This window comes from Peromyscus eremicus, chromosome 4 (assembly GCF_949786415.1).
Source record: "Peromyscus eremicus chromosome 4, PerEre_H2_v1, whole genome shotgun sequence".
Taxonomy (NCBI): Eukaryota; Metazoa; Chordata; class Mammalia; order Rodentia; family Cricetidae; genus Peromyscus; species Peromyscus eremicus.
The window spans coordinates 112,318,500-112,340,632 of NC_081419.1; the positions used below are offsets into that span (position 1 = coordinate 112,318,500).

Here is a 22,133-nt window from a genome sequence, read left to right on the forward strand (position 1 = left end):
CCAGCTGTTCAGCCTTCTCTGCTAACCCTTGAACACAGTAGGCACATTCCTTTCCCTCTGCCTGTAATACTCTGCGCACCCTTGTCCAGAGGTTCCCAGACACGAGGGCCTTGCTGTCCGCCTTACTTTAGTCACCCTGGTTGTCATTTTAGTTTGTTAGATTGTACCTCAGTTTGGGTTCTCCAAATCTAAGACTGTCGTAAAAACTCTCCCTCTTTCCTTTTTATATGACAAGACAGTGTCCTCTGACCTTCACATTCATACTGTGAAACAAACACACACACACACACACACACACACACACACACACACATTTAATTAAATGTCATATAGATTTTAAATCATGACGTGGTGCTCTCTAGACATACATGAACCCAGTAGCTGTTATATAAATCCAAAGTTAAAGATTTTTTTTCTATTCTTTATTTTTTCCCTCAAGATGTATTTAATTCCTTATATGTATGAAGGCTTAATTTTTCTATGGATTTTATGGGTAAGAGTAATCTGCATATTCAAATAGATAACAAAAATATTTTAGCCATGATTTTTATGTACAGAAACAGCATGCTAGAGCAACATTGTTTTGATGAATTTGCCTTGTCTTTGAAACTCCGACCAGATCTACATTTTGTTATTAGGAAAACTTAACATGGTTACAACTCATTTTATATTGAGTTCTCAGTAGTCAGTACTATTGGCCAAAACGGACAGGAGAGATCTCTCTGATGATGACTCATGTTTCCTGTAGGTTCAGCAGTTAATGGGTCATTCATTTGGAAAATAGTCCTTGTTGTTCCAGGTCTATATTCTGTTAAGGGTCTCCTGCAGGTAATTGCTGCCCTTGTGGACAGTTGTATTTTTGTATTTTTTGGTACGGTGGGTGGGGGTGGGGGTGGGGTGCACTCTGCTACTGAGCACTCTTTTCAGCTTTGTGCACATTGTTGGCATTACTGTTTTTTATCTACTTACTTATTTTATTTTGTCTGTTTTGAATTGCCACCTCATTTCTCTGTATCTGCTGTTTTTGGTTTTTATAAGTAATGTTCTCATTCATTGGCCCTTGGCTGCTATTATATTTTAAATCTCTGCATAGAGAAGGGCTTCTGATGCCAACTACTACCTATTTTTCAAGTTTGTTAGTGGAAAATATAAGCAGTTTAAAGTCAAGATACATTTAATGTGACTTGGGATGATCTACATGCTCAATAGAAATCCATTAAGTTCTTAATTGGGAATACAGTGGACAACTCTCCCCAAAGCTTACTGTCAACATTAGAAATGCTGACAAGGTTCCCGGAAGCACCTTTAAAGAAGGAGGGTTCTCTGCTGGCAGCTGGCCGCATCTCATACAGGGTCCTTCCCGGTTTCCTGCTCTGTCTCTGTAGACTAGGAATTGTGCACAGTGCCTCCTCTTTCACTCACCCTCTCTGATAGCTTAGGGCTGTAAGACTCCTGAGTGCCTGAAGCTGGAGAGTGTGTTGGAAAGTGGACTGTTCTGAACATGGCCAGCAATGGAAAGAGTGTAGTCAAGGCACCCTAACAGTTCCTCCAGATGACACCCACAGATAATTAATAAATGTTTATAGCTCCTTTACTTGAATAGAAGTTCCAGTTAATTTACTACTTACCATTCAGTAAGTTTCTGTGGGATCCATTCTTGTATTCTTGAAGTTTTTAGCTCTTTTCTTTTATGGTGTCATGAAAATCCCCCTGCAGCTTGCATCAGCCCTGAGCTCCCATTAGCAAGTAGCTCAGGCTGGCTCTACCTGACTATGTGAAAGGGTCATTTTTTTTTTTTAATTGCCATGTAGAGTTCCAAAAAGTGTTGATGAACTTTTTGTACCTCTGTCATACTAAGTTATTAGATTTTCTTGTACTTCGGATGAATCTTTTATCAGTGTATGGTTTTGTTGATAGATATCCCTTTTTTAACCTGTACTTGTAGTTAGAAAACTGATTCACTGACTCATGTAAATCTTTTAGATGTTGGCACTTTTTATTATGTACTTTGTTGGCACTTTTTATTATGTACTTTTAAGAAATCAAGCTGGGCGGTGGTGGCGCACGCCTTTAATCCCAGCACTCGGGAGGCAGAGGCAGGTGGATCTTTGTGAGTTCGAGGCCAGCCTGGTCTACAGAGCGAGATCCAGGAAAAGGCGCAAAGCTACACAGAGAGACCCTGTCTCAAAAAAATCAAAAAAAAAAATCAAAAAAAAAAAAGAAATCATATAATACTACAGCTGCTTTCACTGTAATAGTGTTAAGTGCTGGGAAGTTTTCAGACTCTTGGTGCCATAATCATGGTTTCCAAAATTCTGATTTTTGCCCAGAGGCTTGAATTTTACCATCAACAATAAATATTGTCAGTTTTTTTTTCTTGCAATGCCAGGCTTACTTCTTTTGAGAAATTATCTCCCAGAGTCTTGATAAGCATACCTTACTTACTCCCAAGTGACACTGGCTAGCAAATGCTGCAGATTTGACTTACACAAGTTTCACAAATGCTTCACTCAAGGTAACCATTCTGGTTCGGTTTCATCAGCAATGCCTTGTGCAGGCTTTAAAAAGGTATATACTCAACCGTTGGATTTATTAAGTGGACTGTTTTTACCATGGCTTCTCTTGTGTTTCCCCATGAAACGTTACTTTGATGATAGCTAAGGAATGTAGAGTTGTGCTAATGTTCATTCACGCAGGCTGTTCACCAATTGCCCAAATACCCCATTATTGGTGTGGCTCGGGAGAAGGGGGAAGGTAAAGTGATTTACTATGTCCTTCTTCAGTGTATCTTCCCTTTTTCATTTTAGGGTCCACTGGGGTGACCTTCCTCAGGCTTTGCATGATAGTGAAAAGAGTCAGGCTGTAGACCAGTCCTCTTCTTTGGAGTTCTCTGTCCTTTCTGTCTGTGACAGATACTTCTGTGGAGACTTTCAGTTCTGCATCACTACTGCCAGATGTTGCTCTGGGACTCTGTTGCTGGTGGCCACTTCCGACACTTTCCTAAGCAGTGCAGCCCACAAGTCTTTAAGATACTTGGTACTTTTAATAAAACAGGTGCATTCAGAATATATTTACCTTCTACCACCTCCCAGAAATATATTTTTATAGCCAGGAGAACTCTCTGTTGGAAAGTTGAAATAGCATTACATTTCTTTTTTTGCCATACTAAAGTTCCTATTACCCCGGTATTGTGAGGGAATGTGTAGACGGGAGCTGAGCTGCACGCTGGCCTGCCTTCTCTTCCTTTCAAACCCCCTACTGCTTGACACCAGTGCTTAGAGCAAGACCCAGATGGGAGCACTGTCCTTTTCGGCTTGTGTTAGGAGGTCATCTGAGATGAGATCCTGTGAGGGGGCTTCTTTGCTGCGGAGGCCTGAGTTTTTGGACTGCCCTGTTCACACAGCCTATTTTATTGCTTTATTTGAAGATTTGTTTGAAGATTGGGTGTGTCTAATGTAGTGGAAATTCATCCATTCCGTGTTAAATACAGATGAAACACATTTCAGAGCCACAAAAAGTCTTTTTAATTATCATTTTTTGGGATTATTCATATGATTGCTTTCCTCCTTTCATGTGAATCACAGAATTTATCATCCTTTCCAGTTCATTAAATCACTAAAATTCTCTACTGGTGCTATAAATAAATATACTCGACCATGAATTGGGTTTGACTGAAAGCAGCTTGTCCCAGTAAGCGATCTTGCCCCTGGTTAACTCACATTTCTCTGTGAATGTCTACAGTGCATTAAAGTTGGGCTTCCAATGAACCAGAGCCTTACTTTAAGTGCATGTTGGGGCTTGCGTTAGGTTGAGCTTTATTATTTTCAGTTGCATTAGCTACAAGCTGAATGTAGTATTATAAGCTGCATTTGTGCTTGGACATGTTTGGGAGAGCCTCAGGATACATTTAATAGCTCTCTATTCTTTGCCACTGTGCCTAGTTTAAGCTTGCAACACAGACAGTTGGAAACACTTAGACCGAAGTCTGAGGCCATTTTACCGCAAGATCAGTTGCACTGCACCAATTTAATATGGAGTGCTAATTGACTTGGACATGTTAGGCATGAACTTTGCTCTTATGTAACCAGAGAATGCCAGGTGTGTAGGTGTGGCCTCTTAGCTCTAGATAGAGATGTGAGCTGCAGCCCTAGAGAATGAATTCTCTAATCTCAAGAGGGGAAATACCAAGGAGACCTGGACTTGAGGTGTCCTCTGGACCCCAAGGTGAAGGATGGGGTAAGTCTCTGATCTGTTCATAGAAAAATAGGGCTGTGGGGATGACAGGATGTAGCAGTCATTTGTACTGTGAAGAAGGAAAAGAACAAGTCAAAGGAGTTATAATGAGTGAGTCAGAGTTGTGTCATAGAGATCCAGAGCACAGTGCAAGTCGTGCGGCTTTTTCCTGATTGCGAGAAGCAGGATATGGTTTCCTTTGCCTGGCTAGATGCTTGCTGTGTTCTCCTGGTGTGCAGGAGAGTCCTTTCTCACTGTGTCTTTTTATGAAGACCATCTCAGTGCAGCTGAGATTTGGCCACCTGCCATTTAATAAACATCTCGTTTTGTCTCCATTGTTGATGTTATTTTAAATTTTACCAGAGGATATTAGTGTAAGCAAATAGCGAATCCTTAGTAGTTCCATGACGTGCCTACAGCTGCCTGAGCAAAGAGAGCTAGCTGACTTAAGATAGAAATTGTGTTCTGTCTTTAGAGCCTACGCTTGGCTTTGGTCTGATTCCAGTTGTCACTACACTGACATGAATCTCTTATGAGGCCATGCAGCTGTAAACTACGGTAAAATGTTTCTCCGTGTGTTATTAAGAAAAATTAAGAGTTGCCGTCTTTGAAGATGTACATTAACTTCAGTGGCAGTTAAGGGCCACAGTACATGCTTCTGCCTGAGGGTTTTGTCATGTAGATTGGGGAAACCCAGACTTAAGAACAGGTTCTTGACCTTTTACAGTGAGACGTATTTTAAGAGAATTAGATTGTTATCTTTAGCTCTGTGTAGTACAAGCACTGATTCACTTAAATAGTATCCTTATCACAAAAAACAAAACTTATTGAGTATATTATTAGAATTGAACTTTTGTTCCAAATACCTTATTTTCTTGTTCTAATGTATGAAATCGAGTTAAGTATAGAAGAAACTCCTCAGCAGTTTACAACAGCTAGTGAGTTGGGAGCCGTGAAGGGATGCTTTACCAGTGCCACCTTGTTTCCTGTGGCAAATGCAGGGTCTCTGAATGTTTCTTGGTGTTGGTGTCATTAAGGTTACACAAACATTTACAGTACACTGTCCCTTCATAACATACCTTTAACAACACACCTAAGGAATTGCACACTTTAAAGCTAATTAAAAAACCGTCAGGGCAGGGGAGATGCCTTAGCAGTTAAGTGAGGTCATTGCTTTTGCAGCTCTCTGCAACCACATGGTAACTTAGAACTAGCTGTGACTTCAGTTCCAGAAGATTCAGTGCCGCCTTCCGCAGTCTGTGGGTACTTGCATGCGTGTGGTACACATAAACTCATACAGGGGCCTGTGCCTTGCACACACACACACACACACACACACACACACACACACAGAGAGAGAGAGAGAGAGAGAGAGAGAGAGAGAGAGAAATCTTAAAAGTAATTAAAACTATTGTAAGCCACTTTTAATTTGAACTTAGAGGAGATTTTACTTTGAGCTTTTGCTGGAAGTTGGTTACTACAATATCCCCATCATAGGCTTCTTTTGGTAATGCATACATACATCTTCTTTATTTCATTTGAATGTGTGTATTTCAGCGAAGGTATGGTAGAACCATGCACAGGGGTGTAAGCCTCAGATCCTACTACACAGAAGACTGAGGCAAGAGGATTGCTCTGAATTTGAGGCCAACCAGAACCGTAGAGCAAGACACTGTTCATTTAAAAACAAAAACAAAAACACCCGCCCCCCAATAAAAACCAAAAATAAAACCAATAACAGGAAAGAAAACAGCCAAGGCTGTGAGGGTGCTTTTCCATCTCTGTTACTGTTGTTTTCTAGTCGTGTTTCCTGGACTTCCCCGAGTAACTGACATCTCCATTTTGTATCGTTATCATTTACCAGAAATGATATTTTATTCTGATCATATATATTATAAAAATGAAGGGAGAAACATCATTAAGTACTAGTTAATTGACACCATGTGGATGTGTGTGTAGTGGTGATCAAAACACAGAATTTTAACCAGTCCTTCCTATGTGGTTTGCTAAAAAATAAAATTTAAAAGGTCTTCCTGGCATTGTTTCAAATACTGTAAAGTTTAAGATAATTTTTATTGATCAGGTGTTTTTGAGTGACGGGAGAGGGTAAATTGAAGGGTTAGAATGCCCCTTATTTCTGTGCTTGAAGTGAGTAGGGGAACAGCACACATTCAGGTAGCTTTGTTTTTAGGATTCTCCTGTTTTAGGAGTTTTTCACTAAGAGTGAAATTTGTCTATGACAGATTTGGAATCCCACTATTAATCAAGACTAGCCCGAAATAAATATCCAGTGGTTCAGGAATCAGCTGCATTCCTTGTTACCATTCCATATGCTCAGTGGAGCAGGATGACTTTCCCAATGCAGTCAGATGTTCTTTGTTCAGGTTGTGAGTGACGTGGGCTTCAGTCACGATCAGATCTGGTTGTGATGTTCTTGGTGATTCTCCTCCTAATACAGGGTGGAGATTAAGTCAGCCAAAGTAAACAACCATCTTTGCAATATACTTTCCTTTTTTTTTTCTTTCTTTTTTTAATTGACCAAAACACATTATTTTCCTTCTCTGTCATCTAAAGCAAACAGGTGACCCGGAAAAGGCCACGAGTTTTTCCGTTGTGACCATTCCCAGTAGAGTTAGAGTTTTCTATTGGATCAGAGATTTTATAAGAGATCTCAGGCCCTGGAATCTCTTTGGATAAATTGTTTTCAAGTACGTAGTATGAGTTGGAAGGGGGAGGGGTGTATGGTCATTATAATGTTTCTCACTTTTAAATTAACTTGTTAATACAGAGTCTATTTATCTGAATATATACAGCATCTTTTAAGGACTCATTTCACCCCCAGTTTTTACTTTATACAGTTGTTAATCTTCGATTGATAAATATCTCTAGCAATTACTACCCAGTGCGTCATTGGTTTCTACTAATTTCTTACATGCAGGAATGCTTTACCATTCCTGGCGATGGAAGTTCTCACTTCAGGATTCCGTCTACGTTTTCCACTATATCAGCGGTTGTCATAGTAGCAGTCTCAATTGAGAGTTGTGATTATATACTTATCAAATGCCTGCATGATGAAAGCACAATTATTCTAAGCAGGTCAGCCAGAATTCTAAGCCCTCATCCTGTCTGTTTAAGGGCATAGTTAAGCAACCTAGAGAAAAGATTACTTTCTTTCTGTTGAGTTGTATAAATGTTATGTTATTTCACTGACTTCAGGGTACCATGAGTTATAAGATATGTTATTATTTGATCTAGTACAAGAAAAAAGGCCTAGTGGTTATAATCATTAGATGCTGTCTTATAATCATTAGAATCTAGATTAAAGTGTATATATGTTTGTGGAAAAACTTAATAAAACATTGCACATATATTTACACATAATTTTATTGTAATAAATAAGCAAAAAGGAAACTATAGTAAGTAAATAATTTCTGCCATATATAAACTTTTTACTTATGTGCATATCAATCTCTATCTATCTATCTATCTATCTATCTATCTATCTATCTATCTATCTATTTATCTATCTATCTATGCACATGTCTTTATAGGTTCCTGTAGATGCCAGAAATGGGTATCAGATCCCCTGGAACCACTCTAAAGTATGTGCTGGGAATCAAAATCTAGTCCTCTTCAAGAGCACTGCATGCTCTTAGCTGCTAAGCAATTTCTCAATAAGTTGATTTTTTTTTAAATTCTAGAAATCTAGAGAGGAAATTATCTATATAAAATCATTTAGAGTATGTAAAGCTTGGTGATAGATTACCTTTCTATCAAAATATCTTAACATTTACAAAATAATGAATGATGATATTCCTTTAAATAGCTATCTATAGAGTTATCATATAATGCATCTTAAATACTAGTTTTCAAGATTATTTCACTTCATGTATGACTAAGTAATTTCAGATTTAAATGAGTTGTTTAGTATTCTAAAGAAGGGGTGGACTGTGATACAGTATGTTTCAGGGCTGTAATTATCGGGTATGTTAAATGCTGTATAGGATTTTTAAATGAATTGTTTCTGTTTTCTGAGAATTGATGCATTCTAATTTGGATGCTTCCCCTTCAGATTTCAAGGTTAACTGGAGTTCTTTCTGGTAAATGAGGTGACTTAGTAAACTGACCATATGTCTGTCTCACTCTATAATTCTAGACAACTAAGGCATGCATCGTGCAAAGGCTTGTGTTAGGTATCATCTCCCTTGGTGCTGGTGTTCAAAGTGGCTCATTGAAGGAGTCCAGTTTGAGTTGGTTAGCGTGGGCATTGTCAGGTGGCTAATGGCTTCTTGCAGCTTCAGGCTTTGTTGTAGATACAGTAGGGCACTAGCCACCACTTGCCTCCTGAATGTTTGAAGTCCAGCAGACATGTGGCCTGCAGTGTTGGCTCCAGGTGCAGATTTGGCAATAACAGTGCAGGATTCTGACATTGCTGTGGCTCTGTTTAAGCTGCATGGTTCAGAGATTTGAAGAATCAGCAAGCTGCAAAGTAACTTGGGACTTGTGTGGTCCACGGATGGGGGCAGAGCATGCCTGGAGAGGTGCAGTGTCAGCAGCCATGCTGCTGGAAGATGGTGCGAGGATGGGAAGGCAGAGTGCCATTGCCTTTGTGTTTTGGTTGAGTTCGTCATAAATGATGTTTTCTGCTTGAGTCCAATTGCTACTCATAGTGAGAGCTTACCTTTGTAGACCATTTTCAACATTTATCAAAGTGCTCTCACAAACATATAATTTTGACTTCACAGTGAACGTGAGAGGGCTGAGCTGTATGTAATTATTCTGTTTGGCAGATGAGGAAAATGAGGCTCTCAGAAGCTAAGAAACCAACCTTGAAGTCACCTGCCTTTTTCACTATACATGCTGTGCTGTTCACCTCTTCATTTATCTCCAAATTTAGAAAGCATGTAGCGTGTTTTCCAGCAGCTGCTGCTGTCTTTAGGGACTGCCAGCATTTTGTCACCTATCTCTCTACCTCCCAGGTCACAAGCATAACATTTGCTTGATGCTGAAATGAAAAATAAGCAAAACCTAAACAGCATTGTATCCCAGTTCATCAGGTTGAACTGTTTTCCTGTTATGTTCTGTGACTTGGGGTTAGAAGTGACTCTTTCAGTCTACCTTGCTGCCATGGTTTTTTAGGTGTCTTGTAGTAAGCCATATACAAGTCCAGACAAGGAGACTAGAGATAGAACAAGCTAAACAAGAGTTGCCAGCATTGTTGTTGCAGCCACAGAACTCCATGTTAACCAGGAATAGCTGGTTTTCTGACTTCAGATTTACTTGGAGAGCCTCCTGGATTGCAGCAACCTCTCAATGGCTGTTCCTTCCCATCAGAGTACTTTCTAGATCCTGTCCTCTGAGCATTCTTTCCTGAAATGCCTCAGCAGGGGTGTGGACCATGTATGTTCATGGCTGTTGTCTTTGTGAACTCTGCACATATATTTTTCTTTTATAGTAGATTAGAAATATAAATAGAGGATTGTGGGTGGTGTGAGTGTTGTGATTGATACACTAGATTGAGTAGGATGAATAGAACTGGCAAGCAGACCTGCCTCCCAGTTCATGTGTCATCCTGCTGTTTTACTGTGGACTTTTCTTCATAAACCCCTTACGCTTCTGACAAGTAGCCTCGAAATGAGGCTACTGGTTTTCAGACTTCCAGGATTTCCTTCCTCACACTGCCTGTATACGTTGTGATGCAACTTTCTGACAATTATAAAATCAATAGAAACACACTGTTACTAGCTAGCTTTTGGACCGTGGTTCCTGCTCCTCCCTGTTGCATGCCCAGCACCTAGCACACCGCAGGCTCTGCACAGTGTATTTGGGGAATGCTGTCTTTAAAGGTTGAAGGCCTTCTTGGCCCAGTTACCTCATTCAAAAAGCTCTGAAGTTGAGGAAGTCTAGGAGCAAGTGAGAAAATGCTAGTTGGGAGGAGGTTTTAGATGATTTCCCAAACAGTAGGTGCATTGTCTAGATTGGAGAGTGAGTAGATGAGATTCTGTTTATATTTAAATAAAGGGGGAGCATACTGTATTTAATGTAGTAAAGTAGAAACAAAAACAGAGAATAAATACATTAATTACTTAAATTAATACCAGGTTTGTTTATTTTCCATAGTATTTACTCTAAGCAGTTTTCAACCTGTGTAGCAAGACCCTTTTTGGGGGTCAAATGACCCTTTCACAGAGGTCACTCACCTAAGACCCTCAGAAAACACAGATGTTTATTTTACAATTCCTAACAGTAGCAAAATTACTATTATAAAGTAGCAACAAAAAAATGTTATGATTGGGGGTCACCACAACATGAGGAACTGGATTAAAGAGTAGCAGCATTAGGAAGGTTGAGAACCACTGCTTTACTGTGTTCTGGATAATGTATTACTCAGAGAGACAGACGGAAGCTATTGTTACTCTTTCCAGAAACATCATTGCACACTGCCAGTTGTGCATACAATTCGAGGGATTTCATGTGCACTCTGTAAGTAAGGGGGGTCTTACCTTTTCATCTGATAGTCCCTAGTCGAAGTTCTTGATGGAAAAGAACCTTGGATGTTAAACTTTTGGTGCCTTACAAAATAATCAGTTGTTTCTTAAGCTAGTCATCAGTACAATTGACTGTATCAAGAGCAACATCAAAATAAATAGAAAACATCAGCTTGAGCTTTATGTTTATACTTTTCAAAGTCAGACTATAAAATATGATTTTAACTGGATTAAGCGTCAGTTGGAGAAATGCCCTTCCAAACAACTTCACTGTTGCGCCGAGAAAACTGAGTCCCTTAAAGACTGACTTGATTTCAGAGCCCCACCCACCCACCACTTAGTTGAGTGACTTAACTGAAAGGGAACTGATACATGGTTATTGATGTTGACAATGTACTCATCTAGCTTTCTTAGATTGTGGAATTGATTGGTTAAGGTTTGGCTGGTTCATCTGCTTGGTATTTTTGAATCCTTGCTGTTGACTTCTGAGAATCTGGACTAGAGCTGCGTTCCCAGAGAACCACACATCTTAGGCATTTTGATTTGCCTGGCTGCTCACCTGGATCCTAGAATCACACCATTAATCAGAACAGAATTTCAGAACAAGATATAAGAGGTTAAGTTCTTGATCCAAACTAAATTAAATTATCTTGAGTTGTTTGCTCATTCAATTGAATTGAAGGGAACATGTGCTGGTGGATGTTGAACCTGGATCTTTGGGGAAGGAAGTTTTTCTCAAACTTCAATGCCATACACCCTGTGGGAAAGTCCTTGTTAAAATTCTGGTTTGATCCAGTTGAGATTCTGCATTCCCTAAAGGCTCCTGGCGCCTGCTGCTGGCCCAAGGACTTCAGGTTTAGCAGCAGGGTTTGGCCTGCCTTGTCACTAGAGCAGGAAAGGCAGCTGTGTGTGCCTTTCCCATTGTCTGCCTTTTAACAGCCACTTGAGCGGCCTCTGTGCCTGAGTGACAGAATGGCCTTCTGCAGCAAGCGCTGTGCTAGCGAGTCTACACTCAGTCCTCCTTCACTTAGCTTGAATTTTTCAAGCTTTTCTACAAAGCTTGATTTTCCAAATACCTGGGATCTTTAATTTCAAAAAGAGTATTTTCTAAAACGTTACATACTCTCCTTTCTCAAACTGCGATTGCATGCACTTTTCCTCTTCTTGAGGTCAAAGCCGTGGTTTTGGAGGCTTTCTTTGGGATGGATGTTGAGCTAGCTGTATGTACAATGAATAATGACCACAAAGCCTCCCATGTTGTTCTTTTGTTTCGCCTCTTTTCTCTTTTTCAGTTGACAACTAATAATGATCGTCTCAAAGCGGCTGGTTTCTCTTTCCATTTTAATTGATTAGTTCTGACCTGAGAAGCCAGATACTGGGTTTGTTAGAAGTATGTTTGGGCTTTATGCTCAGAAGGACCTGCCCTTCAGAAGGGCTTTCTAGGCAGATGTGAATGAGAAGTTAGTAGCTGCAGTAGAGAAACATTCTTGTTTCAACCTACTCCTGATAGGCAGCTCATGCAGGAGCTACTTGTTTGCCTAGTGCCTTTTCCTTAGTGTCCTGTGAGTGTGTGAGTGTGTCTGTGGGTGCGTGTGTATGTATATTGTGTGGTGAGTATGTATGGTATGAGATACCTGTGTGTCTGTGGTGTGGTGGTTATGGGTATTGGTATGTGTATTCTTTGTATGTTTTGTGATATGTGTGTTGCAAATGTGTATAATGTGTGGGATGTTTTGTGTGTCTGTTGTATGATGTGTATGGTGGGTATGGGTGTTTGTGTGTGTTGTGATGAGTGAGCATGATATATGGAGTGTTGTGTGTTTAGTAGGTGTAGGTGTTTTTGTGTCTATGTATAGTGGGTGTGAGTGTTTGTGTGTGGTATATGTTTGTGTGGTGATATGTGTGTGGTGTATATTATGTGTATGTTTGTTTGTGTGTGTTTATCTGTGTAGGCCAGAGGTTGGCACAGCATGTCTCCTATCGCTCTCTGTCTTATTTTTTGAGAGAGTTTGTTCATTTAACTGTTGCTCACCAATTGGCTAGGCTAGCTGGCTGGTGAGGCCTCACTTAACCCCCTCACCCCACTGCTAGAGCTAGTGATACAGGTGCATGCTATTGTGCATAGCTTTGCTTTTCTTCCCCGCCCCCCGCCTCTGTGTGTGTGTGTGTGTGTGTACGTGTACTGCAGATCCACACTCAGGTGTCCATACATGGCAGGTACTTTTCTCCCCAGCCCTTCTAGATACTTTTCAACAGGTTGTTATATCTCTAACATTATGCTTAAAGTACAGCTGAAATAAGGTACTGACACATGGTGTTTTAGCCCTGATAATACAATAGTTGTGATAAATTAACATCTCTCAGGCTCCACCTAGAATGGGGATAGGTAACCTTGTCTGTCTCTTACACACTGTGCCTGCAGTGGATTTGCAAATGAGTTTTAATAATAATGACAACGCCAAGGATGGTCTTTGGACTGACTTAAGTGATGAGGATGCTAGGGATTGAAAGACCCATTCCTGGTGTGTAATACTATCAGTTACGGTAGCAACTAGTTCTCCTTTGCTGAGCCCTCACCTTGCCCAGGAGTCACTGTGCACGCAGGACTATGGCCCTGAAGCATACTTTATGGAGGGACAGCAAATAGCTGCTGTGCTTTGAGCAAATGAGAGTAATCCTGCAGATAGGAGTGAAAGTCACTCTACTCACTAGTCCCTCTGTACAAATAAGCAAGCGTGTGTAGCAGCTCCAGTAGATGCTGTTTACTAGAAGCTGCTGGGGGAGCCTTCTTCCCGTCTGAAGCAGAGAGCCCTTTTGCCGTTTAACTAGGTAAAAGCAGACTTGGATCATTTTAAATGGCCCTATTACTGGTACTGTGTTAGAGCTTGTGGATTATTTTATTTAAAATTTGTATGACAAGATTAAGTTTAGTTGTAAGAGTTGAGTGGATTTTGAGATCTGAACAGGGCCCCCTCTGACATACTTTTAGTGAATTACAGTGTCTAACTGATTACCAGATATGTCTCATTTGAATGCTATTTCGTATCTAGAATTTGTCCTATGCTTCAGCTCAGCTAAGTGTGCTGGTATAAGCTCGTTGTAATTAACAGTGTTTTGTGACCTGGGACTCCTGTCCAAGATCATGGCAGAGCTAGAAAACGTTGGAAAGTAAGCTAAATGCATGGCCTTAGTAAAACATTCAGAAAGACTGGAAAAAGACCTCCCCATGCCTGCAAAACTATACTTAAATGTGTTTGCTTTGGTTTTAGTACATTGATTCCCGTTGGCTTTAGACACCGGAGGATCCTGTTCAAAATAGTTGCAAGTAAATGCTGCTAGGAGGAAGATTTTTTTGCCAGAAAGAGGGATTAGACATATGTGTTCCCATTCTTTGTTAATGGGTTTTGCTTGTTTGGGCTGAAATGAAAATATTCCCGTACTAAAGAAAAATAAATCCCTCCCTTCCTGTTTGCAAATGTATTTCATTTGCTGTTTGTCTTACTTAAATATACAGTAGGAAAGAGAATGTGACTGCTGTTCCTTTAATATCAGAGCTGTGCATGCTACAATAGGTGTCACTGTTTGGCTTGGTCCAATCCTGATTGGTGGCTTCAGCTATTGGCTCGGAGCGCTGGCTGTCTGACTCCGTCTGCAGGGCTGTAATACCTACTCTCCTCTCTCCGATCCATTCACCACACAACTTCGCCGGCTGAACAGACTCGCTGGGCTCGGCAAATCTTGCTAACCTAATTCAGAAAGCAAGCGCCACAGCACTCTGCCTGCCTCCTTTGCTCAGCATAGCCTTTTCAGGTGAACCAGAAAACGGCTGTTTTTATGAGCAAATAAGAAAAACAGGAATCATGATGGGAATGTATTTAACAGATCCGGTCCTGGATAAAACTTAAAGCCAGTTCCTCTTCAACATAGTGAAAAGGTCACCTTGCCTGGCTGAGAAAAGCAGCAAAATACCAGCGTGTCGGTTTCTGTTAACATCCTAGCCCTGGCTAGCCTCTCTGCCTAGATGTTCGAGCAAATTTGGGATATCTAGCTCTAAAGAGAGACATCCTGTACTCATGGTAGATGATAAAGAAAAGAACATGAAATGTCTCACCTTCTTCTTGATGCTTCCAGAGACAGTAAAGAACAGGTCCAAGAAAGGTTCAAAGAAAACAAACAGCAGCAGCGGCGGCGGCAGCGGCGGTGGCGGTGGTGGCGGTGGCGGCGGCGGCAGTAAGTTGCCCCCAGTTTGTTATGAAATAATTACCTTGAAGACTAAAAAAAAGAAAAAGATGGCTGCTGATATATTCCCCCGCAAGAAACCAGCCAGCTCCAGCAGCACCACTGTCCAGCAACACCATCAGCACAATCTCTGTAACAACAACCTCATCCCGGCCCCCAACTGGCAGGGTCTTTATCCCACCATCAGAGAAAGGTAAGTGCCCCTGGCCAGTATTTACTTTCAAAGTTTGTCAGGCAGTGCTGAAGTTTCCTTTTGCATGACCTTTAATGCATTTGAACGTGAATCTCTGTTTCCTCTTTTCCCAGAAGCTTTACTGGTAATGGAAAGCCACCTTGTATCTTTTCCAAAACAGTCCAGCTGTTTTCCTCTTAGATAAAAAATATTTTTGCAAGCTGTAACGTTTAAGCGGCAGGGTTGTGTCTGTGGAGCCCAGAAGAGAAACCCTTCATTTGTCCTAAGCCATGTGAAAGTTTGGCTAACTTTTAAAACTTTACTGTTTCCCGTGTGTCTGCAGTGATTTCAGACAGTTGTGTAGTTGGACCCTTTATTTGCTCTTTCGCTGTGAAGTCACTGAACTGTTGTTGCTTAGCTTGAATAGCTTCTTTTAAGTTTTGCATGTTGGGGAAGGGGGTGGTAAGAATACAGGCTGCTGTGAATTAATGAATTGCCTCTGTTTGTAGAAATGCAGTGATGTTCAATAATGACTTGATGGCAGATGTCCATTTTGTGGTTGGGCCACCAGGTGGGACTCAGCGGTTGCCAGGACACAAAGTAAGCAACAGCTGCATTACCGGTTTAGTCTTGAGATTTATATAGAGGGACCCTCTCAGCCCGGAGCTTGGTGTGGGCAGCTTGCCGATGGCAGGCAGTGCATGTTTCACCGGATTACAGAGAAAGCAGACCCTTTCCAAGGGCTTTGGCCACACTTAATTTTGTCTTTGTTTCCTTCTACACGCTTGTATGTACCACACAGAAACATGCCCTCTTCACTCCCCAGTGATAGGAAGCATTGTAACAGGTTTGGAAAGTCCACTGTTTACTGTTCTTAAAGAAATCAGATAAATAAGCTTTGGTTTACTTATATCACAGTGGGGGGTGTTAAAGCTTAGTGATATTGATAGAGATCATGTCTTATGTGACAGTCTTATGCTCCCCTGTCAGAGTACACTGTACCCTGGCTGTTTCAAAGAAGCAGGTTAGGTACTTTACATCCCCCTGCCCCTGATTTGCTAGTTGTTTTTCGGGATCGACTTGCTGAAAATGCTTTCAGTTTAGTGCGTGAAATGAGATTTCCCTTTCTCCACAGTACGTCTTAGCTGTTGGGAGCTCAGTGTTCCATGCAATGTTTTATGGAGAACTTGCTGAGGACAAAGATGAAATCCGAATACCAGACGTTGAACCTGCTGCTTTCCTCGCCATGCTGAAGTAAGCATTGTTCGTGTGTTTGGAAAGAGTTCGCTTGTGCTGTATTTGTTTGTGCTCTGCTGGTTTCCAAGTCAGATGTAAGTTCTGTGTCAGAGGAAAGATTCTAAAGAGAGAGGGTGCTGCCTGCCTTGTAAATGGTTTTGGAGGAAATTACTCTTTATCTTTCCTTGGAAGTTGTATGGAATGTTGCAGGCATTCAGAGTCCTGCCTTAGCCTAGAGCCTAGGGGCAAATAGCTTATGTAGTGAGCTCCTTTTTAGCGACATTTCAGAATAAAAATAGCTTCCTTGTATAGGTGTTATTTAATAGGCATGTTCTCCTGAAAGCAGTGTGTGTTAAGAAGGCTTCAGAGAAATGCCCCTTCACTTCACAATTGTAGAAATTATGTACCTTATTTAGTTAGCAACACTGGGAAGACCCATGTCTTCTGAGTTGTCTCGTGCCGCCAGAAGTGGAACTTATCTGATCTTTGCCCACATATATTTCACCCACAAAATTGGACATGCTTATGGTGATGAGGTGATTTTTGATGGTAGTTTCCTATAGATTTATGTAAGCCGTCTTCAGTTAGTAATATAGAAGTGTAAATGGATTAGAGAGGCTAGTTACATAGTTAATGTAAAAAGTTTCTTATCTTATAGGTCCTTTGCAGACTCTGTTGCCTGTTAATCAGGTACCAATGTCTCATGCTAGACAATGGATAGTCTACCACATGATTAAGCCCAGTTACTGTAAGCTGTATTTAGAAGGTTTTTCTTAAACTGTATTTTCAACACTAACCTAGGGGCTCAAGGTTATCTGCTGCTCCAGGGATTTAAGTTCACTGAAATAAATTAAAAAATACTTTTTGAAGAAAAACTGCCCAGTGACAATATTCTCACAAATTGTTAAACAATTATTATTTACTGATTACTGAAAAATAAGTTATAGTCAGTTCTAAAGTTTGTAAGTATTTAATTCCTTGTTCCTGTTATAGCTTTGAAATCTGATTGAACTAGAACTTTTCCAGTGGGAAGCAGGGGGATTAAAGGCAAGTGAGCATGTGAAGTACCATAATATTAACTGCTTCATCACTTTTGAACCTGCAGAATCCATTAGTACAATCATCCAGAAACCTTTCACCTGCTCGAATCCTTGCCCTTCATCACTGCATGTGAAGCCAGCTCTATGTATGTGACAGGGCCATCTGTTGTCGAGTGGAATGCCACCCTAGTTAACATTTTGGCCTCACTGAAGTCAAGGAAGAGTGTTGTATCCTAGACACATGCACAGTCAGGAACATGAGCAAGAATGGCAGAAAGTTACATCCTTCCCAAGTCATTTGAGTTATCATTGGCCAAGTGTCTTCCCTTATAGTTGTATCGCCTAGAGCATACTAGTACAGTTTTTTAAAATGATCCATGGAATCAGGTGGAGTGGTAAGAATAGACTGCGGTGAGGTTCATTTGCCTTGCTGCTGTGCTGTAGTTGAGGCAAGGACTGAGGTTTCCTTCTCCTGCATCCTGGGTGAGTAGCTGTCCATTGAGAAAAGGAGTGTTAGCTCCCAGGAGTTCCAGGGTGAGACTACAAATCCAGCCCATGTTCTGGATGCTTCCCTAGTCCTAGCCTCTGGGCAAAGTGCAACTGTACTACAGCTGTGTTGTTGAGTGGTCTTGCCAGTGTAACCAGCTTAGCCTATTAGAGAAGAGTTTCCTGGAAGCGGAAGGCCCTTCTGTGTGTGACTGTGGAAACTTTGGTTTGCATGTGTGTTTACATCTTTTTCTTGCAAAAGCTATTCTTGATTTCTTAACTTAGGTATGCTTTACAAACAAGGAAAAAAATAACTATAAAAAAAATCAGATAAAGTACTCTGTGCTTTAGCTGGAAAAGTTGAAAGGATAAATTTTTTCGGTGTTGTTCGCTAGTAGAGTTCTCACTGGCTGTTCTTTTGTCCTGGAATACAAGATAGCAGGTGGTTTGCACCTTTCTATACTGTTTGGAGAAATTGCCACCATCCTGTAAACACCATGAAGTATTTCATCTCTTAAGATAGGTACAGCTCACAGAAGCTCAGAATCAATGTGCATTTAAGCTCTTTGCTTTGTCTTTTAATAGATGCATGTGAAAATAATGTACTCTTCAGTTCTGAAAGTAGGAGGAATATGTGGGGGACACATACAAGTTTAGAAATTTAGAACTTCACAAAAGATTTTGTGAAGTTAACTGAAAAGGTGGTGTTGAAGTTTGAATTTGATGATGTACTGAACTTGGAACCACTTCAGAAATATTTAATATCAGGTTTTATTTTACATTTAAAAAAAGTCCAAAATCATTAAAATGTAAGTTTTGACCTTAATGTCAAAAGACATTTGAATATGCAGAAGCTAATTGGAATAAAGCGGTGTGCTGTACTTTCAACATTGCTGGGGCTGAAGAGGGAGCTCGGCGGTTAAGAGTGCTGCTCTTGCTGGGGACCAGAGTTTAGGTTCTAGACCCTGTCGGATAGCTCCCCACTGCCTGTGACTCCAGTTTCAGGGGATCTAGTGCCCTCTTCTGGTCTCCAGAAGTATTCAGGTGCACAAATACACACATGTGCACACACATGAATATATCATAAATACTGTTTTAAACTGTGGGATTGGGAATATCAGTGCTTTAACTTAATAGAGTATAATAGAATTTTGCTGTGTTTTCATAATCTTATCTCTGATATACAGTCATCTTTTAGATAATTGCAGTATGTCCTGTTTTGTTGAAAATGTATAGGATAGAGGATGAATGATAACACAGTTAATCCCTTTAATTATATAAGCTTACTGCTGAGCTGAAATATTAGCACCTCATGAATATATTTCAGATGTTTTTCTGACATGTTTGTAGTAACTGTCACATGAAATTATATTCTTGGACCGGCTTGAAGGCAGTGGCTTCCTTCCTTGCTGCACATGCTCATTTTGTGGAAATCCGCTTACATGTTGGATGCTTTCTTTCAGATACATCTATTGTGATGAAATTGACTTGGCTGCGGACACAGTGCTGGCCACGCTGTATGCTGCCAAAAAGTACATAGTTCCTCACCTTGCCAGAGCCTGTGTCAATTTCCTGGAGACCAGCCTGAGCGCCAAGAACGCCTGTGTGCTCCTGTCTCAGAGCTGCCTGTTTGAGGAGCCGGACCTCACACAGCGTTGCTGGGAGGTGATTGATGCTCAAGCCGAGTTAGCACTCAAGTCCGAGGGGTTCTGCGACATCGACTTCCAGACGCTCGAAAGTATCCTACGCAGGGAAACGCTGAATGCCAAAGAAATAGTGGTTTTTGAGGCAGCCCTGAACTGGGCTGAAGTAGAATGCCAGCGGCAGGATCTGGCCTTGAGCATTGAAAATAAGCGCAAGGTCCTAGGAAAGGCCCTGTACTTGATCCGCATCCCCACCATGGCCCTGGATGACTTTGCAAATGGTGCTGCGCAGTCTGGGGTATTAACTCTCAACGAGACTAATGACATCTTCCTCTGGTACACTGCGTCCAAAAAACCAGAACTGCAGTTTGTGAGTAAAGCCCGAAAGGGCCTAGTCCCCCAGCGCTGTCACCGGTTCCAGTCATGTGCCTATCGGAGCAACCAGTGGCGCTATCGGGGTCGCTGTGACAGCATCCAGTTTGCAGTTGATAAGAGGGTGTTCATCGCAGGCTTTGGGCTGTATGGCTCCAGCTGTGGCTCTGCAGAATACAGTGCCAAGATTGAACTCAAACGGCAGGGCGTTGTCCTGGGCCAGAACTTGAGCAAGTACTTTTCAGACGGATCCAGCAATACCTTCCCTGTGTGGTTTGAATATCCGGTGCAGATTGAGCCAGACACCTTCTATACAGCCAGTGTGGTGCTGGATGGCAATGAACTCAGCTACTTCGGACAAGAAGGCATGACCGAAGTTCAGTGTGGCAAGGTGACTGTCCAGTTTCAGTGCTCCTCGGATAGCACCAATGGCACTGGGGTACAGGGAGGGCAGATCCCAGAACTCATATTCTATGCTTGAACCTTCCTTTGCTTACGCATCATGAGGCACCCACATGGGCCATCCTTGCCTGACGCTTAGCTCGTCTCCAGATATGTGGTCAGCACAGGTAATTTGTAATGAATGAAGCAGTAGGCAGTTTCTAATGTCTTTGAACCTTTTAATTATGTACAGGCTAAAATGCAACATTCCGCTTTTAACTATATGCTTAGAAGAGCCAAGTTCTTACTCAGGCTTTGTGGTTTTAGAGTTGCGTCTGTATGCCTACGGAGATCACGTGCTTTTCCAAGTGCCCACCAACCTCCCACTTTTGTACCTCTGAAGAAGATTTTGAATTGACTTGAATTTCCTTTGATGAATGGAAGTATGTATCCTAAAGTAATATCAAGTTATTTTTCAACGGAACCCCTCCTTTCCTCTCAAAATAAATAAAAACAAAAAACAGGTGAACCTCAGTGTACAATTTTGAAAGAATATTTGCTTTGTAAAAAGTAAACTTAGAAAGTAAACAGTAGGCCAGTCGTCATGTTTGACTCTTCTTTTACATTTGTTGCTTCTGGGCCTTGCTTTTATATTCTTTGTATCTTAAGTTCATATCTGTGTTTACTACTAAACAATTCATACTGTGGTGTAAGGAATTGGATGTTTGTTTATGCCACGACTTCTGCTACAAAGCAGACTTATGTTCTTTCAGTTTAGAAGACAAGATACCAGAGTGCAGATACTTCTTTCAGAATTGGTAAAGTTAGAAAATTTTATTGTCAATAGAAAAAAAGTTGCAAACCTGCTAATTTATACTACAACAGGTAAAAGGGAAGTCTGAAAAATGCCCTATACAATGAATCGTTCAATTTATCAGTGAGAAGCATACACAATTTGGAAAAGCCACTCTTGCTGGTAGTTTTGGACACCCCCGCCCCAACTCTCTCTCTCTGTCTCTCTCTCTCTCTCTTTCTGGCTCTCTCTGCCTCTCTCTTTCTCTCTGCTTGTTCTTAAGTCTTACTGCATAGGACTTGAGTTCCCACCCCACTCCCCTGTTAGCAGAGGACCAAACAGTGGAGGTATGGAGTAATGGTAGCACTACTTGTCAATGTGATAACGTACTTTTTATGCTTTTTTTTTTAATTGAACCATTCTTTATCTGATCTTTGACCATAGACGATCTTATTTGTTGATTATGAACAAGTTTCTGGACTGCTAGAACCTGGCCTCTGGCCATCTTAAAGTGCCAATATATGCCTGCAGGGTTTTTGAAAAATGGTTCGGAGTGACACTGGGTTATACTGAGTATTCACCTCATCAGCATCACATGCAGCTCTCATTTGTCCATGGTAGCATAAGCAAAGAGGGAAAAGCTCACAGACAACTTCTCCTTCCATGATGGCTCGTGTTGGCTTAGTGCCTGTGACCCTGGTAATGTCCAGTGTGGTCACTTGAAACTGAAATATCCATGTGTTTCTGGGCAGCTTTTCTGCCCAGTGTGATCCTGAGATGGCTCCCCGCCACCCAGAGTGTGGTCCCTGGCCGCCTCCTTCTCCTGCTCTGTAAGCCAAAGTTGGCTTCCCTGGAGCAGGGGCTAGTCCTGGGGTGTGTGTGTCTGTGTGCGCAATATGCGCATGAGAGAGTGCTTGCCAACTCAGGAACTGCCTCCTCCCTGCCTGGCTACTGGTGGGTGTGTCAGAAAGGCCTCCCACCCCCCTGCTGGTGCCAGCAAGGCCCACTGAGTGACTGCTTCCACTCACTGTGCTTCTGGGCCACTTCTTC

General features: G+C 41.4%; 1 protein-coding gene across 1 annotated transcript; it reads left to right on the forward strand.

The window, feature by feature from the left end:
- Positions 1 to 14,405: 14,405 nt before the first annotated feature.
- Btbd3 (BTB domain containing 3) lies at positions 14,406 to 20,824 on the forward strand. Its single transcript, XM_059261509.1, has 4 exons — positions 14,406 to 15,153; positions 15,642 to 15,732; positions 16,268 to 16,386; positions 19,358 to 20,824. Exons 1-4 carry the CDS (start codon positions 14,795 to 14,797, stop codon positions 20,388 to 20,390), a joined length of 1,602 nt encoding a protein of 533 aa, XP_059117492.1. The 5' UTR covers positions 14,406 to 14,794; the 3' UTR covers positions 20,391 to 20,824.
- Positions 20,825 to 22,133: the final 1,309 nt, after the last annotated feature.

Bases quoted from the DNA above. Each gene is read 5' to 3' on its own strand.
- Btbd3 (XM_059261509.1), top strand. From the start codon at position 14,795: ATGGTAGATGATAAAGAAAAGAACATGAAATGTCTCACCTTCTTCTTG. The intron at 15,154-15,641 runs GTAAGTGCCCCT...CTCTGTTTGTAG, and splicing joins TATCCCACCATCAGAGAAAG to AAATGCAGTGATGTTCAATA. The intron at 15,733-16,267 runs GTAAGCAACAGC...CTTTCTCCACAG, and splicing joins AGCGGTTGCCAGGACACAAA to TACGTCTTAGCTGTTGGGAG.